The sequence below is a fragment of the Triturus cristatus genome, chromosome 6, assembly GCF_964204655.1.
Source record: "Triturus cristatus chromosome 6, aTriCri1.1, whole genome shotgun sequence".
Lineage (NCBI taxonomy): Eukaryota > Metazoa > Chordata > Amphibia > Caudata > Salamandridae > Triturus > Triturus cristatus.
Window position 1 is genome coordinate 980237880 of NC_140589.1, and position 22569 is coordinate 980260448.

At 42.4% G+C, this 22569-nt stretch overlaps 1 protein-coding gene across 50 annotated transcripts in view; it reads left to right on the top strand.

Moving 5' to 3' along the window:
* Nucleotides 1-22569, top strand: part of LOC146820883 (uncharacterized) — a 1936624-nt gene that overhangs the window by 1218486 nt on the left and 695569 nt on the right. For all 50 annotated transcript variants that reach the window (XM_085611721.1, XM_085611696.1, XM_085611722.1 and 47 more), the window contains one exon: nucleotides 9810-9860. In XM_085611721.1, coding sequence (XP_085467847.1) covers nucleotides 9810-9860 — 51 coding nt within the window. The remainder of the gene's footprint in view (nucleotides 1-9809; nucleotides 9861-22569) is intronic.

A 22569-nucleotide genomic window follows, 5' to 3' on the forward strand; every position in this document is an offset into this window, starting at 1 on the left:
ATATAAATGTAATCATATGTTGGCACACAGGTAGACTAATGTATGGACAGTTAAGTATAGTTTTAAGTGGTTGTCATGAACCATCAAAAGATCAAATGTGATGTCAATGCTTGAGAAAATACCTAACTGTCGGAGATGTTGCTTTTATTCCTTTGTATCATCATTCCCTCCTAAACTGCTTGACTGTGACATCATGGAAGGAGACCAGCAAATACAAATCAGCTTCCTGCAACCATAATAATTTGTCTAACCCAATTGGCAAGGTCATGTAACTATGCACAAGCAAACCCATGAAATGTTCCAAGCATTGAGGGGTGTGCAAGGGCAGTGTAACGGGAGCTAGTGGATACCCAAGCAAGGATTTTCTGTCTTGAAACATTGTCTCCACTTAGCAATACTCAATTTCTCAAATGCAATTATAAACATGTAAACCATTACTTTGAACCTAATAGACTGATCATTTGCTTGCCTCTGTGATGAAAGAAAGAGATTTCTACTGTGCCTTCAGAGGAGCTTAAGGGTAGGATTTAGAAGTAAATTATATCAGATTGTAACAATTGATAATGAAGTGCCTTTGAGCAAAAGGCAGGTCTTCATAACAGAGAAGATAAAGAATAATTGAAACAAAGACTGGCAGCCAGGGGGTCTATAGCCACACCACTTGAAGTAAATTCAGGTTATTGAGCCAAGTTGCCCACCCCAAAGGACCATCTACCAAAGGCCATACATTTGATACTTAAAACATAGATTTAGAGACAACAGAAACTAAATTATAGTAGACAACAATTTAGACAAATGCCTATAGCAAGCAAGACGAGACAGTCACTGCTTGTAGTTTCCTCTTTCTTTAATTCATTTCTTTTCATTAAGAAAACAAAACGCATTTTGGCTAAACATAGGCTTCCTCAGTGCATAATCATTTGAGCATTTGGTCTATTCCACTTTATCTGCTGAACATGGCATTAACTGGGATACTCTCCGTTGTATGATTTTTTTTGCGATAAACTTACCTCTTCGATGTTTGGGACAGTAAAACAGTGAAACGCAGAGGAGGATGCTGCAATAAAGTGCGATGATGTGGCTGAGGAATAGACCACTTGCTCACATGATTTAAACATTGTTTGCTATAGCCCTGTGTCTACATTGTTGTCTACTGCATTTTGGTTTCTGTTGCCTCTCAACCTATGTTTAAGATAAAGAATAATGTTAAAGGAGAGTTGTGGCTATGTCTCGGACCCTTTCCAGAGAATATTGTTTTTGAAATCTCAAGCTTTGACCAACTATAGACAAAATTATCCTCCTTGAGATAATATCAAAGAGGTATTTAATGTAACACCTCTGATCCTACTGAATTAAAAAAAATCACTCTAGGTTATTTTAGAGCCATTTTTCGAGATTTACTGTGGTTCTAAGAATGTTCTCACTTCTTTATCCTTGTTAATCTCAAGTTAGTAGTCAATGATAGTATGTGGCAAATTTGCACAGATGCCATCATATCATTTTTCTGTCTTTGTTATACATCATTTAAATACTGTGATGAATTAGGTGATGTGCTGGAGTAACAGCACCTCATTTTCCATGACTACAGACAGTGTCTTGAGATGCAAATTCACATCTTCAAGAAACACAAACCCCAATGACAATTTCTCTATAACACACCAATCCTCAACCCCACTTACACCACCTCTCATTGCTATGTAGTGGTACTATAATATCTGACTATTGAGGTATTGTCTCGGTCAGTGGTGCTTTCCTTTCATTTTAAGGTCTCTAGTTAAATAGCAGCTGCTTATAATATATATATTAAATACCAATGCATGAATTATCCAAAAACACATGAAAGTTGTTGCAGTTTGACGAGAGTAATGTCAAGTTTATTTTGGGATTTCTGTTTATAGAAACAAATAATGTCCCTTTTGAACACCATTCATTATGCTGAATACCAGCCAGTAAGAACACCAGTGAATCAGATATTTTTCAAATGCCACGCTTCTTATAACTAAGAAATATCATCATCAGCAAAAAAATCCACTACATCGCTTTGCATTATAGTTCTTTTCATCCCCTTTAGATTCCATTAAAAAAACTTGAATCAACCTTCTATCACTGCTAGTATCTCTTTAAAAAGTGTGGCTGAAGTACTCAGCTTATACAGGCCAGCTGGTCAGAGGGCCGGAGATGCTTAGTTGATTTTCATCTTCTACATCATCAATTTCATTATAAACCACAACATTCTAATATTCACTTATTGTTAGAAGCTCTAGTGAAAAAATCGACTAAAATCTAATCTTCTCCTGTTGTGATTTTTGTTTGTGGCCCCATCTGCACTATACATTCCTACATGTTTCCTTGAAGTAATAACAACAGTCACACAGAAAAGTCAAAGGTATGCACAAAAAACATCTACCATTAGAAAGTTAGAAACCATTAGAAACCCATTAGGTTTCTCATCAGCGCAATCTTGCTGGCCCTAAAGCTGGATCGAGAGTGGCACCACCTGCTAGCTAGCGCTTCATACTCAAGAACAAAGGTGGATTACAGACATTCTAAAGACATACTCCGTGCATAATAAGACACTTGCAGAGGCAGGCTACCAAGGATTGTAGGGCATCAATGCGTCCGCGCATGCGCATTTGTCACAAGAAGTTGGAAACGAGGAAGAGGGAGCACCGGAGACGCCGCGCTGCAGGTAAGTCTTTACATTTAATTATTTTATCATGCACGATATTATTTTAAAAGGAGGGCGGGCGGGAGGCGGGTGGCAGGCAGCTACGCTTCACCCTGGCGTGTGCGTAGCGCTGCCTGCTTCGCCTACTTCGAAAACTGCGAAGCAGGCAGCGCTACGTACACTATGTGGGCGAAGCGTAGTATAACGCCCAGGGATAATCTAAACACAGTGAATAATAGGCTAGCAGTGGCCGAGCAAAGAATTAGTGATGTAGAAGATACCGCCGGCAACTCAAGTCAAGAGCTGAACGCCTTAACAAAGCCGACCTCAACACTACAAAAACAAGCAGCGGAGCAGGAAGACCGTAATCGTCGGGGGAACATTCGAATACTTGGGCTCCCGGAGGGCTCGGAAGACCCTGCAGGCTTGTGCTTGGCGTTCCTTGAAGACTGCATCCCTAAGCTTACCAACCTAAAGGTCGACCGACAGTTCGAACTGGATCGTGCACACAGAATTCCGGGTCAAGACGAGGACCCCGGCTGATTATCTGCAAACCACTAAGATCTCAGCACACAGATACTATCCTCATTCATGCACGTAAAAATCACCAAATTGTCTGGAATGTACATAAAATCATTTTCACACAAGATTACTCGAAGCCCACCGTTGACACCAGGAAGGGATTTCTTGCCCAACTTGACAAATTAAGGAACAAAAACATCCCGTTCTCCTTCGTTGGCCCTGCCAAATTCAGGATAACCGATGGTGGAAGACACCACTACTTCAGCGATCCTAAGGATCTGGCGTCATTCTTGGAAGGCCCAACACCTCAGGACATGGAGGCATCTCAACCCACCACTAACAGACCCAGGCAAGGGATGAACTAAGACACAGCTTCTTCGCCGGACAGGCTAAGTGCTTCTAATCATTATCTACCTCATGTTTTGACACTCTCTGTGATGCTGGCATCGCGACTACTGAAGTTGCCATAGTTCTTATGGTCTTGTAGGCATATCTTCCACTGATTCTATATACCTATTATGTTTTTGAACACTATATTTTGAGATGTTAAGTCCTGTAGACTCACTGTTTTACTAATATGGGGAATACATCTCCTTCAGTGCCTCGCTACATACTAGCTACATATTGGCTCATGTACAGATATAAGGAGATTCACGACTTAAACTTTCATAAATAGATAATCTCCGTGAGACAGAAAGACGATCCTGCTATCACACCTCCTACATTTGAAGCTCTACAGTGGTGGGTAGGGGGGAATGGGGGGGAACCCCAGAAACTGCAGAAAGATTTCTTCAAAGATTATATACATGCCTTGGGGTTTCTCATTCTTTACCTTTTCTTTTTTCTAGCTTCCTTTTTCTTTTTCACCTTCTCTCCTTCTCTAGGTGGGGCTCAGAGCTGTATAATGGATGGTCAGCTAGGTAGATTGGACGCACAGGGGTATCCGAAATGTGGGCTGTACTGTCTAAAACATACCTGGAAAATGCATAGGAACTATCCCCGTTGGGGAGGCATGGTAGCGGCCATTGTCATTAATGTCTCTCCCGGGACAGGTAGCGCCCTTAGGTTGTTATCCTCTATACTCGAAGTATCTAATTCATATCCCCCTATCTGATGACCAGCAATAATACGTTCACCCTAGCAACTGATCTCAATATAGTATCTCTAAGTGTCAAGGGTCTGAATCACCCAATTAAACGTCGTAAAATCCTGGATTATCTGGCCAAAACCAAGGGGGTATCATCCTATTACAAGACACAAAGCTGTCACTGGAAGACGCCAAACTTATTAGAGGTAACTGTATCTCACAAATGGCCTGTTCTCCCGCGGATAAAAAGAAACATTGAGTAATAGCATTGATATCAAAGAATTCCAATATTTCGATAGAAGCCCAGTCGCACGATGACGAGGGCAGACTTCTAATCACACATCTGAGGAAGGGAGAAGACCTAATTCATGTAGCAAATATATACGGCCCCCACGCTGACGACCCAGCCTTTTGGACTGAAGATTCCAGTAAGCTGGAAGTTGTCCCCCTAAAGGACCTCATGGTGGTAGCAGGAGATTTCAACATTCCATTAGATCCCATAATAGACAGACAATCTACCAGCCTATACCAAACCACGAACTCGCAAGCAGTACTACAAAATGTCTGCTCTAAATTTAACCTTAAGGACGCATGGCGCCAAGAACATCCAGACACTAGGGACTACACTTTCTACTTCAACCCTCACAAATCATACACCAGGATAGACTATATTCTCATCTCTGACACACACACAAGATCAATTGAACACTCAAGCATGGCTCCTAGGCTAGTGTCTGACCACTCGTGTATTAGCCTAAAACTAGCCGGTTGCCACAATGAGTCGGTCCCTAAAAGATGGCGCTTTAATAACAACGTACTTTCAGACCCTGTAGATAAAAAGATCGCGGATGCAATAATAGACTACCTTAAACACAATGACTACTGAGACCAGTACAGACACTTTCTGGGATGCGCTAAAGGCTACTATTAGGGGCACAATAATTGAAATCAAGACTAAAATTCACAAAAGTACAAATCTGAGAATAACTCAGCTCGAGCAAGAGATTAAAAACTTAGAACTGTCCCACGCCTCGTCTTTACATGATAGCAAGATCCTCACACTCCTAACACAAAAGAAATAGGAGTATAACAAAATGTTAAGCAAAAGAGCAGGACTGTGGGTTAATAAGTACAAAGCCCTCAACCTATGCGAAGTTAATAAAGCAGGGAAACTTCTTGCCTTCTATCTCAAACTCAAACAGAACCAATCGCTCATTCCAGCCATTAAAGACGCTAACAAGCAAACCCACACCAAATTCAAGGACATACTTCAAACCTTTAGAGACTTCTATCAGGAACTCTACAAAAATGATCAGGTACCCTCAATGTAGATACATGTACGATTATCTCAATAGACTCAACTTGCCACAACTAAGTAAGGAGGACACAATTAAACTAGGACAGGAAATCAACAGCACAGAAATTGAAAAGGCAATTAAATCATTAAAAGACAACAAAGCCCCTGGGCCGGATGGGTTCACGGCCTCTTTCTACGAAACCTTCCTTAACCAGCTAAAACCAACCCTGAAACAAGTCTTTAACCACACAGCATCTAAAGGGATTACATCAAACACAATGTCAGAGGCTAACATAATAGTCATTCCGAAAGAGGGCAAAGACCATCTATTACCGGAAACCTATAGACCCATATCACTTATTAACGTAGACTGTAAAATTTATACTAAGATTTTAGCAGTCAGACTCAATACCCTCATCCCCAAACTAATAAACAACTCCCAAGTTGGTTTCTTATGCTCACGAATGTCCAACGATAATACCCGTCTTTAATGCCACATCTTAGAGGATACTGCCACCAAATGCGAGCCTGCAGTAGCAATCACACTAGATGCTGAGAAGGCCTTTGATAGAGTCTCCTGGGCCTTCTTGGAACGATGTATGCACTCTTTTAACTTAGGCGAGAACGTCATCCGCATGGTTATGGCCCTATACAAAATACCATCAGCCCATATTGCTGTCAATGGCTCACTTTCTGAACCCTTCCGTCTGCAGCAAGGCACTAGACAGGGATGGCCACTCTCCCATTCCTTATTCCTACTGGCACTGGAGCCCTTGATCCTGGACATCAAGCTAATTCCAAACATAAAAGGGGTGGATATCAATGGCGCCCAAGTGAAACTAGCCGCTTACGCAGATGACATACTAATAGTAAGGGAACAACCAAAAACATCAATAACAGCCTTAATTGATACAATCACAGAATATTCAGTCCACTCAGGTTATAAACTTAACAGAGAGTAATCAGAAATCAAACCACTAACCGTCGATGGTACGAGAGATATCACAGGAAATTCGGGTTTAACCTGGCAAACAGGTTATATCAAATACCTGGGTATTGAATTTGGCAGCAACCTATTAGACACACTACACCAAAATGAGAAAACAATACTAGAGGAAATTAAAAAGCTGCTGAACTCTTGGTCTCCAAAATTCATCACGTGGTGGGGCAGAGTGGAAACTATTAAAATGATGATCACCCTGATGGTTAACTATCTCATCAGTATGCTTCCACTCCTTCTTACGGATGACTTCCACCACAAAATAGATAGCCTTATCACCAAATTTCTCTGGCGCGGGAAGAAAGCAAGAATTAGTATAAAAAAATTAAGACTGGACAAAATCCTAGGCGGGGTAAATCTACCGGACTTTAGGATATACCAGTTAGCCTTCCTGGCAAAACAAGGCACATATTGGATCTCGCCACCTACCGGCTACACCCCGGTGTGGCTAGAAGTGGACAGGGCTATCCTCAATAATCTAAGCCCTTTAGTACTCCTCACAACAAATACGCTCTACCCACACACCTTCAAGCCCATCTTTAAAAATACAAAAATTGCACTCCTCAGGGTTGATAAAAAGCTGGAGAATAGTATTAAAGGCTTTAAAATGGAATCACTCTGGTCCAATAGCAAAATAAGGTACAAAGGCAAGGGTTTATCCCTCGACACATGGAGCAATAAAGGTATCCTTTTCCCGTGTCAATTAGAAAAGGGCGCATACCCAGTAACATTCTCAGGGCTCCAAGCAAGTTATAACCTAGCTGACATTGAATTTTACAACTTGAACGTCCCTCAAAACACCAAATTTTCCTCCGTCCAACCATCAATCCCATTGTTTGTGTCAAACATTAACAAACTAGGCCACCAGGTCTCCCAGATCTATAAGCTCCTCTGCCCGAAGACATCTAATCTCAATAACAAGACTATAGCCTTTTGGGGGCAGCAATCTTTGGTCCCACCAAAGGAACAGGTATGACCCACAGTGTGGAGCTCTGTCTCACATAATAAAATCTCCCTGGTCCTCTCTCACACCAAATTCTGGCTACTACACAAAGCATTCTGGACACCTGCCCGACTTTTCTCATTAGGCCTCCGAGAGGACGCAACATGTTGGAACTGAAACCAAGAAACAGGGGATCTAGCCCATCTTATATTTCATTGCTCAATAGTAAAACCGTTCTGGGAGGACATTTTTGCATTTTTAAATGAATTGTTTAAATGTACTTTGGTCAAAGAATTCTCCACCCTACCTATGGCATTCTTGACCGCAAACCTAAGAAACGACTATGATAAAGCCCTACTTGACCTGTTACTAGCATCTGCGGTGAAAGCGGTTCTTGTCAATTGGAAGGACACTAGCAAAACTTCTTTTAAAGGCTGGATACACTGGATCACCCACCTCTGAGGGGCAGATAACATTGCATTACAAAACTCACCGTGGAAACCCTCAACCAGGATGATGTGGAGCACTTTGGACACTTACCTTGACTCTTATGAGCCTCCATGAACCTCCATGAACCACAACATATGCCCTTGTATCATAACCTGTGCCTTACTCTGTATCACTTGTTTATCAGTATGCATTTATAGACTAGACCTACCAGAAGGGTCTGCCTCAGCACCAGCATATGTAAAACGGTGAAATATATGTTACTGCTTGAAATACCGTAGCCCTCTCTTCCTTCTTTCTCTTATCTTTCTCTCCTTTCCCCTCATTTTGCTTGCCTTTCTCTTTCTTCCTTTCCCTTTTCTACTAGCGTTCACTTGGGTTAGATTCTTGTTATCCATGTAGGCGTATTAACACCACTATGTGACTGTCACGTGATAACTTTGCCTCACACTTATATTATATTGTTTGCTAATCCTGAGACAGTATTATATTGTATATGTATTTCCTTCCAAAAAAAATTCAATAAAGTATTTTGAAATAAAAAAAAGAAAGTTGTTGTCATACAAAAAATAGTGAATGATAATGTGAATGAAACACGTGTATGACAAAAGTGTTGTATTTATAATTTTAAAGTGCAGAATTTCCACTGTTGTAAATGTAGATTTAAACATGGGAATATGGGCGTTCTTATTCTGCGGCAGAGGGGTGGCCATTAAAAAACTGCAAACACTATTAATTTTGTGGATTTGCAGAAATTTCCAGTGGAGCATTTCACCTACTTTAAAGGCATACAAGTGCTCCAGAATGAGGTCAAGTATATGTCTAAATGGAGTGGAACATATTTCCAGCCATCCAAGATTTTTGCTGGGATGGATTTCTCCACAGGGAAAATGTTTTTCCTTAGGAAAATTTTATTTACAAATAGACAAATCAACCTCATGTATTTATGCACATTTTCAATTGCATCAAACACATAGGAACAGTTCGCAAAGGCAGTTAGGAATATGTGTACAAAAAGAGTGAACGTTAAAAATGGTAGGTTAAAAAACCGAAACATTTAAATTAGGGTTCGTTTCAGATTAAGGGCTCAATGCTCAAAGGAATTAGGTGTACAGAAAGCAAAACTCCTGTAGTAATACTTCACCTACGCATACATTCCCTGTGAAATACCCCATCGATAGCAATTATTGGCACAGGATAGCACTATTGAAAATATGCAACTGGCAAAAATATCCTGGAATACTTCTAAAGACGTTTGGAATTTCCCCAAAAATTTGAAATCTACACCAAAAGTAGAAGGAAAAGTGAAAATATTTTTCAAAGGCGAACTTTTTGAATATCATCAACAATCAATAATGGGTATCTTTCCTGGAACGGAAGGCATGCATTGTTATCAGAGTTTCAATCTAAATGATCAATTTGTTGGGAAAACACATTATGACTTATAATATTATTGGTATACACTTAAGTCTATTTCTATTAGACGTGGATATTTATAGCTGATCCTACAGACAGCTTAAACTTTTAAAATCAATTTGAAACTTTTTGCTTTTCAAACCAGCACTTTGCAATTCTGAAAGATGTTGTGTTGATTTTAAATGGGAAAGCATTACTTGCATATTTGTGCTGTACAATTACAAGGCCAGGAAGCCAAGTAATAGAGCTATTATAGTGGATTTCAAAAACGTCACCAATATAAAGTCACCAATATTGCCACATAAACCTAAACAGTACTTGATGATATGTAATTATCTCAAAATGCTCTGCCATGTTGAATGCTTATGATGAAAAAAAGACTACCTAAAAATTTGAATTAGGATATTTATGACAGCCATTTGTTTCTAGATCACAAGAAAGAAAAAAACGAAACACATCAAGCCACACCAAAGGCGAAAGGTAACAGCAGTTGCTATAAAATTGTTTGTAGTCTTTAATATAAGTAGGAAATTATCACAATTGACTTTACGAGCATCTCAGAAATACCATCTTCTTTGTGGGTGGAAATAGGGTTTTGAGAGACTATTGCTTTGGTGCCTTCTTCTCGCTTGTCTTCAACTGTTGTACTCTACTACCATGTCCTATATCAGATTTACACACTGATCCTGCACCCGAGAGATGTGTATTTACTCTATACCCAATATAGTGTAGCTTATTGTGATAGAAACATTACAAAATAACACAATCGTTAGGCTTCCCAAGCATACATCTATTTATGAACAACGTAAGTCTTGATTGTAGCTTTATTTAATCCATTCTTTATTGTAAATCGATTATCTTCCTTTAAAATTATCAAATGATTGCCTTGCCAATGCGTTTCATACCTCTTGGGACTTCTTCAGGGTTCATCAACGTGCTGTCTCTTTTGGTAATGAATATAGTGCCAGACCAATGTTGGCAGCACCGCAAGTAAAATTCTGTATGTCTTTTCATTCCATTGTAATCATCAAACCAGGAAATCCAAAAGAGTCGAAAACGTGGTTTGAAACCCCGTTATCGATTCAAGTGCGGCATGGGCATGGAGAAGGCAACACAGCAATATTGACACTAGAGATGAATTGACGCTCTTTGTATATAAAGTGAAGTCCACATTCAAAACATTTATTGACCGCACAGAGACTTATGTAAATGAACTACACTCGATTCTACTATGTTCTATTACTTGGACATCTAACACTCTTTTGGATTTCCCAGCATGCAAGTAAGCCTTGGAAATCCTGCCATGATAGCAACCCCTTTAATGTCAGTGTGCTGTCTAATCATTCCTGAGAGTTGTTCCTGCGCAGGAAGAAATAAGAGGTGGGAAAGGGGGCAGTTCTGTCTAGTAACTCGCTGAATAGAAAACAGCTCCTACATAAATCCTCAAAGTTGAACCTGCACTTTCGTGTCCTCACCCAGGCCAGTCCTCTACGGCATCCTGAACAAATATCTCTAGTCCACTCTATTGAAGGCCTTCTTTGCATCAAGGGACAAGGTGGCATTGTTCTCTATTGAGTCTTTACTGAACTACAGCAGACGGGAGAACGATCACATGTGATCTCTAGAAGACCTGCCCAGGAGAAACCCACATTTGGTCTCATGAACAAGGCAGAGGAAGATATTTCATGGTCTACTGACAAGTATTTAGGTTAAAATATTGACAGAGATGTTAATCACTGAGATGGGTGTGCAGCCTGGGCACTCTCTCTGTCATTTCCCTAATTTTGATATCAAGGAACTAAGGGACTCATTACAGGTGGCATATAGCAGATTCAGCAGGCTTGCCATCTTTCCTTGGAGTTTTGTTGTAAAGGAGGTTTTATTGGCAATGGATATTTCCTTACTAATTATTGCACCTGCATGTAGAGATCTATCTACATCTTAGGGTTTGGGTAGGGTTAGGAAAGATAGAAAGTGCTCTTCATCCCTTATTATGCAGAGTCTGTCAGCCTTATAATGATTGGAGAAGAAGTCAAAGAACGATTCCATGATGTCTGGGAAGTTAATGAGATCTGAGCTCTTAGTGTCACAGATAGCTGTTATGGTCAATTGATTATTCTGTTTATAAAAGTTGGCCGCCAAGAGCTTACTCGCTTTTTCTTCTTGCTCATAATGTTACCTCTAATACTGACATGGGCATCATTTTCTTTGAAGTTGAAAAGTATATTGAGGGCTGTACTTTGTCTCAGTGTCCTCTCTCAATTGGTCTTTTGTGTGTCGGGTATAGTCAACCGTAAGGGGTCTGATGCTCCCCTGCAGTCTGCTTTGTTCCTCCACATTTTTCTTCATTTCTAGGCCATCATCATTCCCCTCCCATGACCTTTCCTGCCACCCAGTGGTTTGTAGCATTGTTCCTTCATTGTCTGTTAGATCATGAGTGATGTGGTACTCCAGAGTGTTTTTTTCTCATTGGTAATTTTATATTTAGTCACACTAATGTGATACAATTTGGCTAGGAGTGGAATTTGGCTAAGTTCAATGAATAGCAGGACCAGTGAATGAGAGAGGGAGATTTCCAAGAATGAGCAAGTTGCAGAGATGTAAAGACCTGAAAACCTCATTCTGGAATCAGAACGGTGTCCACAGGCTGTACACAAAAGCTTTTTGTGGTGTGCCAAATTCCATGCATCAATAAGGTAAAGGGAGTCTAGGTATGGATGACAAAAAGCATGCCATTGAATAGTTGGGAGCATATATGGAGCCCCCTATGAGCTTCTTGTCCCGCATGGTGAGCTTAGCAAGCATGCATCAGCCCTTTGAGTCAGTCAAGATGTTGAAGACTGTTGAACTTGGCCCCTTCTGTGTGGGTCATCCAAACTTTTTGCCTCCACTCTCCGGTTTACTGAACCCTCTTTTGTTGACTTTGAAGACTCTGCACACTTTACCAGTGCTAACCAGTGCTCTATTTTAAACATGGTAGAATTGGCTTACACCTGATTAGAAAATTTAATTTACTTGTAATTCTCTAGTAAAGTGGTACTACATGTACCCAGTACCTGTAAATTAAATGCTACATGTGGGCCACCCACTTAAATAGCCTTTTAAACATATCTCAGGTCTGTCATTGCAGCCAGTGTGTGCAGTTTTAAATTGCTATTTTGACCTAGCAAAAAAAAAATGTTTGTTGCCAGGCCTAAACTTTCCCTTTTAATACATATGTCATCTCCATGGGCCACTTTGAGTTAACGAGGGGAGGAGCTGTCACCTACCACACTTGCACATCACAAAGTTCCTGCCTGAGCATTATCACAAAGGGGTTTGACACACGTCTATTGTGACCCCAGACAGTGTGGGGTCAGGGCAGGGAGCCAAAAAATTCCAAGCACCTCTTGGAGATGGAAACCTCTAGAAGTCCCTCCTACTCCAAAGTGGGCATCAGGTATAAATATTGGACTTCAGACCTCAACTCGTCAGATCACTTCTCGACCTGTGAATGCTGCCAGAAAAACAGACAGCCCAGCCATGAAGTCTCCCCTGCTGACCTGCTTTACTGCCCAAGTGCTGGTCTTCTGCCCAAGGACTGCTGTTGCTGCACCAGGACACTTCAGCTATGAGGTGCCCTGCTAAAATCAGTCTACCTGTGTGTCCCAGGACTCGAAGATCTCCAGCGGTCGGTAGGCTGACCTTCGTTCTTGAGCCACAAAGACACAACAGGCTTCTCTGTGCCACTCATCTTCAATGCAGGACCACACATCGCCTTGACAGCTCCACAATGTTGATCCGGCCCGACGCACCTCTATGGTGACAACCAGCCTGGTACTCTGCAGCTCCTTGCGCCTCTGATACTGAACCAGCCTTACTTAATACGATGCATCTCAATGCCCAAGGTGACGCAGTGCTGTGCATCCTGACGCAAGCCCTCACAATCCCCAGCAGCTTCACCAGCACCGGCCTAGAATGATGCACCCCCGACCTCAGCACCGATTTATCTCTACGCAAGAGTTTGCAAGCCCCAGTGGCTTCTTCGATGAAGACAAAGGACCTCGCTTCACAAGCTCCTGTCAATGGTCACTGACATTGCTGTGTGACACATCAGGGCACAGGACCTCGCATTACAAACTGCACATCGACGGATGCTTGACATTGGCCAGAACAACTCAATTCAGAGGGCTTAACTGCATCGCCATGTAGCGGGGCCGCACTACATCATGTTGACCTGAACTTGTTACTTTGTCCTGGTCCAGCACAACCATATAACCACTGTTGATGCTTTGTGCTTTTTGGCACTGTTTTCTGTGAAATCTTTAAAATTGCAGATCTCTGGTTCTTCTGATTGGATGTTTGTCATTTTGTTCTTGATTTATTTATAAAAAGGCACTCTATTCTTCTAAATTGGTGTGGGATCTTTCTTGTGTTGTGTTTTCACGTTATTGCTGTTTGAAGTGCTCCATAAATGCTTCACACATTGCCTCTAAGTTAAGCCTGACTGCCCTGTGCCAAGCTACTGGAGGGTTGAGTGTATGCTAATTTGGGGTTTGCTTGTGACTTCACCCTGTCAAGGACTGTAGTTTCTGCTTGAGGATGGTTTCATCCCCCTCAACCAATAACCCAATTTCCTACAAAGACCATGCAACTAGTGTCTGGATTGTCACATCACAGTCTTTGGAGCTGTTGGAACCTCGAGCATCAGCATGTTTATTACTGTCTGTTTAACAGCTGCACACCCAATATCGTTGTAGTCTAACTAACACCAAGTGGGTCAGATGGGTTTCCAGGATGAATGAATGAATCAATCAATCAATCAGGAATTTATATAGCGAGGCGCACATAAGGGTCTCAAGGCGCTGGATCAGGTCAACTCGAGTGTGTTTAGATTGTTGATAGGGAAGTATCTTCTCCTGCATTACAAAATTGAATAGGCCATTTACATTCAAGAAGATAATAGTAAGTTGCTTTCATCACCCCAGAGAGTGGGGTATGTTTCAGAGGTCGGCACCATGTCCTACAGTGTCAACGGGCATGGATTATGAGGTGAAGTGCGCCTGCCAGAGAATATGAGGTGGGTGAGCTGGGAGAAAGGGATGGCGGGAATAGGAAAGTAAAAGTGGGGGGGGCAATATGTGAGTTTCCAGCTGGAGAGAGGGAGAGAGAGAGGCCCGCACCTTCCTAGCCTCCACCCAAGTGCCCTTCCCTGGCGCTTAAGCCAGCCTGCTGCCCCTCTCCTTCCCCAGGCCTCCAGTCCAGAGCTGTGAGAGGTTCTCAACTCGCCTCTCCCTGGACCCTGCAGCCGAGTCTTCAGAGTTCCTGTCCACCAATACCCTCGACAGAAGAAGAAGAAGCACAGGGTCTTTGGAGATCCTGTCCTCCAAAACCCTCGACAGAAGAAAAAGCACAGGTCTTGAGAGGTAAAAGTGAAATGAGGCAAAGCTGAAAGAGCAGCCAGCACAGCACCAAGCAATTTAGTTAGGATGGGGGCAGCCAGGGACTGTATGCCCCAACATCCCTAGCGCCAGGAGGTGCCCGCAACATTTCCAACGCGCCGGAGGCGCATAAAAGGCACCTTGGGCTCCTGCGGCGCGGAGTCAGTTTTTCTGGCCTGCAGCAGCCAGTACAGCACCAAGCACTTTAGTGGGGACGGGGGCAGCCAGGGACTGTATCCCCCAACATCCCTAGCACCAGGAGGCGCCCGCGACATTTCCAACATGCCAGGGGCACATAAAAGCAACTTCAGGCTCCTGCGGTGCGGGAGCAAGTTTTTCTGACCTGCAGCAGCCAGCACAGCCCCAAGCACTTTAGTGGGGACAGGGGCAGCCAGAGACTGCATCCCCCAACATCTGGGCTTGGGAATTCCTGGTCTAAGGCATAGTCTTGTGAAGCCACGTGAAGGTAAAACATTTTTACACTTTATATTTTTTCCCGAGTTGTTATTTTTCTAAGACTATTTGTATTATGGGGAAACAGAAGCCTACCCCCACACCAAAGACAATGGATGCAACATTAGATGGCTACTTACAAAGAGTGGTTGGGGCGCTAACTAAGGAGATAGAAATTGCTGAACATAGACTCTCATTAGCTCCTTGCTCAATTACATCTGTCCCAAATGACTGTCAAATAACCATTTCGGAACCAGTTGCTGAATAGAAGCCGCTACCTCCTTTATCCCCTACTGCAATCATCTCGAGCAAGGGGGTTTTACATGTTCCCAATTAAGGAATTGGATCTCTCACCCATCCAGTGGAGAAACCTACTGTACCGCCAGTCTCAACAGGAGGGGAAAAAAAGAGAATGGACCTGGCAGGGGTTGACTGTAAATTAATAGGTCATTCTCCAAGGGTCAAAAGAACTAAGCAAACTTGTCTAATTGGAAATATCCCTAGGACCTGGCTGGGAGGAGGGAGAATTAGTGCATCAAAAGATCTGGATAGTAATGGTGATAGTAATGTTGATAAATTGAGTAGAATTGTACATGAGGCTCTGTCACCCATCCTAGCTAGATTAGCCAGTATCGAAGAGCATCTTGCTCGAGTCCTGAAGGGTCTAGTTAATATTTCGGTTTCTGAAAAACAGATTGATAATGCTGCCTGCCTAAGAAGGTCTGACTTAATTGATATTACTCCTAGTGCCCCATTGAGCCGCTTGACTTTGCCAAGCACAATATCTGCTGTAAACACCCAGGTTCCTCGCACAGTGCCCATTCCTAATAATGTTATTAACAACCCCGCGGTTTTAATAACTCAAGACCCCATCATGGCTAGGAACCCTGCTAGGATCAACACGAGGCCTGGTCAGGGAGCCACAATTCAACCAAGTTTACCAATGACAGTTGGGGTGGAATATCACAAGGAAACGTAAATACAAATGGCATAGCTTACGACCAAAGGAGTGGTCGGGGCACAAAAGATGTGTTAAATCTACCACCGGAATGTACACCGTATACCTTAATCCTGAAGAGGGTCCCCTGTTTGGCCTTTGGTCAGCAAGAAACATGTCAAAGCCTTGTCAACAAATTGGCTCATTGGTGTTTTAAGAAAATCTCGCCTAAAATAAATTGGTTAGAAAAAATTATTATGTCTAGGCGAGTGAGCGGGTTGGGTCACAGGACTAAACGCGGGGGAGGGGATTGTGTTGTCCTCAATTTTAACAATGCATGGTTTGTACCATTTGTCCTAACACACTTTAAAGACTTACCGGGTGAGTCGATTGACGCTCATCCATTGGGTTTTGTCTATCCTCCACAACCTAAACAAACACATGGGGAGAAACAGTCCTTGTGGCCGGATTTAAGCACACATCTGCTTACTCAGCCTCCTCCATTTAGTCACCTCAACCATTTTGATGTGCTCTCTAGGCTCTTAGAAATAGACTGACTAACTGGGTATTTCAGACAACCAGTTGCCGCTGCGAGAATGGGACTGCTCTATAGTGCTGAAGGGAGAAGGGATACTATAGATTAACTAACTAATAGGGATTCTGTGGACCTTTCTGAAACTTCCTCCCCTAAAATAAATATTAATAGGAAGAGTCAAGATAAATTCGAAAATTGTTCCCCATGCCTTAATTTTAAATGACACCTCAGCTAGGGAGAACCTGGGCCTCCCTACCACTATAACTGATCAAGTCATGAATAATGAAACTGCGGGGTTGGGAAAACAGGGTCACAATCAGCCTCTACTTAAATTTATTTCATGGAATATAGCAGGTACTCGTCCCAAACTGACTGACGAGGTATGGTTAAAATATATCAGAGGTTTTGATATCATCTGTCTCCAGGAGACATGATATAAAAAAGATATTGTGCTGAATTGTTACTGTTCTTACACATCCCACACAATACCCTCGCCTGCAGGGAGGTCAAAAGGAGGGTTGGTTCTGTTAATTTCGGTCAAATATGAGGCCATAAAAATTATTGCTGTTGGTACATCTCCCTGGTTCCAATTAATTATGATCTCTAACTTGTTACAGGTTAAACTACTAGTGGTGAACTAGTATTATAATATTTGTAACCATAACAATTGGCAGGTTATTGAAGCTCTTTACAGGCAGAAATTAATAACATTTCTGAGAAATGGCAACCATTATGTATTCTCTGGGTGGGTGATTTTAATCGTTCTGTTTGCCCCCAGAGCATTGGCCATGCCTGTGGAATGTTAAGTATAGAGGGACAGCCTCTGACACCCTTCACTCACTCCCCTCAGGGTCAGGCCTTGAATTCTATTATTTTGACTTAGCTAGTAATTCCTCAATACAGTGCTGAACTTATGCTGGTGGAGGTAGGGAAAGATTTATTGATTTTATATTTACTTCATGGAAATACATGCCACTGATAAGAGACTTTGAGGTGGAGCCAAATAGTGCGAGTGATCATAATCCCCTCATAGCGTCCCTTAGTATACTAGCTCAGACAGGGAACGTGAATGGCTATCAAGTTAATTTTAATCCCAACAAAGGGGTAAGACCCAACTGGAATGAAGTAAACCCCTCTGAATTTAAGGCACAAACCATCATAACTAATTACGACTCGAATATGAGGTGTTTATCCCATGAGTTGCCCCCAGCCGAGATTATTCAGGAATTTAAATTGATTTGCTCTGATGTAGCTAAACATTTGACCAAATCAATTACGGTTAAGGACTTCACGGAGAAAAGGTGGTTTAATGTGGAATGCTCAAGAGCCCATTAAAGTTTCAAGCTGGCATTGCACGCAAATCCTCGAGATAGGGCTCAAATCAAATATGCTCGGAAGGCTTATAAAAGTATAGTTAAGCAGAGGAAAGAAGAATTGAGGTGCATAACTTGGGACGACTTGGAGAGAGCTAGTTCTCTTAAGGACTCAAAAAGCTTCTGGGAAATCATAAATCGCCCATTGTTTAGTGAAGAGGTGGGCAAAATGGATTCCCTGATCCTGGGTGATGCCTGGGAAGCTCACTTTGTGGCTATATTCAACTCCAATGGCAGCCAGCTTGAGGTACCCAGTGAGGATTTGCCACTAGATCTAACCTCGGCCTTTTATCTAGGCGCACCAATCTCAGTGGCTGAGGTTGAAGAAGCTATAGTAAAAGGAATTGGCATGAAAGCTCCAGGTCTGGATGGAGTGCCATTAGACCTTTTTAAAAGTAATCCTAAGCTCTGGACCCCATTATTGACCAATGTGTTTAAAGGAGTGGTGACCGGCCCTATCCGAACAACCTGGAAGGAGGCCACTGTGGTCCCCGTGTTCAAAAACGGTAATAGAAGCGACCCTGCCTGTTAAAGGGCGATCTCCATTATTGATGCCACAGCGAAGCTATTGAGAAGGGTCGTTCTCGCCCGACTTGAAACCTGGGCGTTAGACACAGGGGCGATAACAAGAACACAGTATGGCTTTAGGAGGGGAATGGGCACCACTGAACAGTGCCTCAACTTGTTCCTGATTATGGGCAAGTACATTAAGGCCAAGAAGGTTTCTATCCATCTGGCCTTCATGGACTTGTCCAGTGCTTTTGATACCGTAAACCGGGATAAGCTGTGGGCACCAATAGGAAAAATGGGAGTCGAAGAAGCTCTACTTTCTCTTCTTCGTTGGCTCCACGCTTCTACATCCCTAACTATAAGATATGGTCTACATGGGTAAAAAACTAGGCCTATTGCCTCCACAGAAGGTGTCCGGCAGGGATGTATTTTAGCTCCTTTTCTTTTTTTAATTTACACCAATGGTTTAGATGCTTTTTTGTCTGACAAAGAATTTGACTGTCCACGTATTGGGGGCACCCAGGTCCTGTTACTCTCTTATGCGGATGATACTGTATTAATGGCCCTGACAGCAATGGCCTCCAAAAGTTACTTGATGCATTTGCAGATTTTATGCTGGCACTTGATTTAAAAGTAAATTTTATTAAGTCATATATGATGGTTTGTGGGCCTAAAACGACAAAAACTAGGAAATATGCTGTGGGGGCTAAGAGAATTGAAAAAAATTACCATTTTAATTATCTAGAAAACCTTTTTAAAGATAGGTTGAACTCTGATTCGCTGGTTACTGCAAGGGTGCAACATGCGGGCAGGGTTGTTGAGGGGCTTTTTCGTTTTGCCTGTAAACTGGGCCATAAACCAGTGACTGAGCTAGTTACACTTTATAACGTCAAATGTGTCCCTGTGGCAACATAAGGAGCAGGAGTATGGAGTTACCATAACAGCCACCAGTTACAAGTCATGGAGAATAAATTCATAAAAATGTTAATGATGATTCCAAATAGCGCCCCTTTTGTCATCACGAGTTGGGGCTTGGCTTTGTAGAGGATTGCATAGATATTGCTCCCTGCTTTTATGAGTTAAAATCTGGTTATCGGAGGAGTTGGTGTTCTCGAGAGAGATGATAAAAGATTGTCTTAATCTTGATGGAGCACTAACTATCCCCTGGCTCCAATTTGTCAGGCTAGGATATATAATATTTTGAGTGCCCGGCAAGCATTCATGAGAATGCGAAAAATATCATAAAAGAGGCGCACTCTGTAAGGGCAAATACACGCCGCTATCAACCCGAAGTAGCGCCCCCCCCCCCTGTTTATTCCCCGCCCAGCAGCAATTTTTCTTAACATTGCATTTTAACATTCACTATAAACACACAGACAAGATTCTATTTAACAAGATTTTGTCTTCTTACTCTGCATTTTTTAGTGGCATTTCCGAAACAAACTGGGTGGGCAGAGAATCTGGTGCCCTACCCCTGTGATAATCTGGCAGTCCAGAGCAAATTGCACTTTATGCTTTTTTGGACTCTTTATAAAGAGCCAAGAGGAACATTGTAATCCTGATTTTTAAAGAACCTAGGCCATGTTCTTATATTGAAGGTTTTAATTACTTGCACTCTTTGGCCACATATGATATATGCATTAAGGTCTCAAACTATATTAAAGCTGCAATGGCTATTAGAAATGGTATTAGTGACTGTAGTTTAATTTGAACCATTCAATTTGTTATTATATACTTAAAGCTATGATGTATTTTTATGGGACACGCCTTGATGGGGTACTAAGTGCCTCGTAAGGCAAACCGTTTCACTTCCTTTTAATATCTGAACTGTATGAATTACCCTGCACGCTGCTTTGTAAATAGGTCAACAGAATTATAATCCGTAATGTCGTTTTTATGTACTTTTATGGTTCTCATTTGAAACTGAATAAAGTTATTTTGATCATGAGTGAAGAAAAAGAAAGGGGGTTGTAGAAAGCAGGCGATAGTCAGTCTGACTATAGGGTTAAATAAGACTATCTGGTATATCCTGAACAGTAGTTTACAAAAAAAGGGGGACAAGGAACGCATGTTGATCCAGCATACCTGCTCCTCAATTAATCTGAAGTAATCAACAAAAGAGTGTGCAGTTCCCTGGAAGAGAATATGAAAGACATGTCAGTGATGAACTGAGAAATCAGCAAGGGTGGTCTGATTGCTCAAGAGCTCTCACACACCCAGATGAGTGTGATGCTTCATCATAGGCCATGCTTCTCATTGAGCCAGCACTGCAATGCCCGATGGGCACCAATTAGGGGCTCTTTGCAGGAGGAACTTATTGCAGTTTAATGTTTAATGCAGTTCTGATGGTAACTTTCACATTCATCACTAGTGGCATGCCTTGAATTGCTTAGCATGTCACTGATCAAACAACCTGTATAGTGCTGTGTTTAGGACGTGAATTGTCCTGTAACTTTCTACTTTGTGTTCTAGGTCAGTTTTTAAACTCCTTCATGAAGGTATCTTTATACACTTCAGTTCACTTTACAGTGATATATAGTGATTGGTCACCTTCACTAATACATGTAATATGCTTCCAACCACTGTGTAGATTAGGTAGCGTGGTCCTGATGAATTGACATTAGATCAACAGTGACTAACAGCGGCAAGAAACATGTCGACGCACCTACGCACAATACTTTGAGCTGTCACAGACCGTTATCTCTTCGCTGTCAGCCAATACTATTATATTTTAAACCAGACAAAAGGACCCTCCTATTAAACTGTTAGGGTACCGCTCAGTCGGTTTTGAACACACTTCCACTTACACTAATCTACACTAGTAGCCCCACACCTGTACCCACACTTCACGTACGGTAAAAATAAAATATCTCCGGCAAAGAGCACCCCTTGTGGGTGCCCATCAGGCATTGCAGCACTGGTCTGATGAGGAGCATGCCCTATGATGAAGCATGGCACCCATCTGGGAGTGTGGGGGCTTTTGCTCCAGAGCAATCAGACACCCCCCTTGCTGATTCCTCAGTTCATCACCAAACTGTCCTTCATATTCTCTTCCAAGCTAAGTGTTGGTTTGTATGGGAAATCAAAGCAAAGCAGTGTGAAACGCAGTTTTGCATTACTTTGCATCAAGGGGGCATTACCTGGGTGGGACAATGGCAATCCCATGCAACCACCCATGCTTTTTGATGCTAAACCCTATCTACTAACATTAGTAGACAGGGTTTAGTGCTAAAATATAACGCTGCTGGAAAGCAGGCGTTAAAAGGAGAAATGTTTTAATTTCTCCTTTTTTTCTGACTTGGCATGCATGCTGCACTGTGCAGCACACCTACAAAGTAGGAAAAGATTTAGGGTGTGTCTAGCCATAGTATTTTGTATAGGAAGCGTACCCTTCCTGTACAAAACTTGTGGTAGTCTCAGGAACGCACTCTAGCACTATGGTGCTAAGGTGTGTGCCTGACGCACGGCAGCTGAAATCAGTGCTGGCGCTAGGGAGAGGGGAGGAGAGTGTCATATCTCTGTGTATACTGTGCACTCTTGCTCTCTCACTGTTACGCAACGCAGCACAGCCTCTTTCGGTGCTGCGCTGTGTTCACTGATTTGTTTCAGAATCTGGGCCCTTGTGTTTTGGTCGAGGCAGAGGGTGGGGGTGGGGGTTTTTCTTCCGAGTGTGGACCTAGGTAATTTTAATAATAGATGAAACAAGCATTGGCATAGCCAATAGGTCTCGCCTTTGGGACCTTATAAGTGTTTAGCCATGCAACAGTTGCATAACTAAATACTTGTAAGGTTCCAAAAGCGAGATCTATTGGCTATGCCAAGCGGCCGTGCGCCGCGAAAGTGCAAGTAATCGCGGCACGCTCGCCCGCACACATGCACTATAGCTCTAGGCTGGCCTGGTAGCACTTTTTGAAGCCCTCTCAATAAGTCTCGCCAGACCAGCGCATGCGCTGGGTCAGGC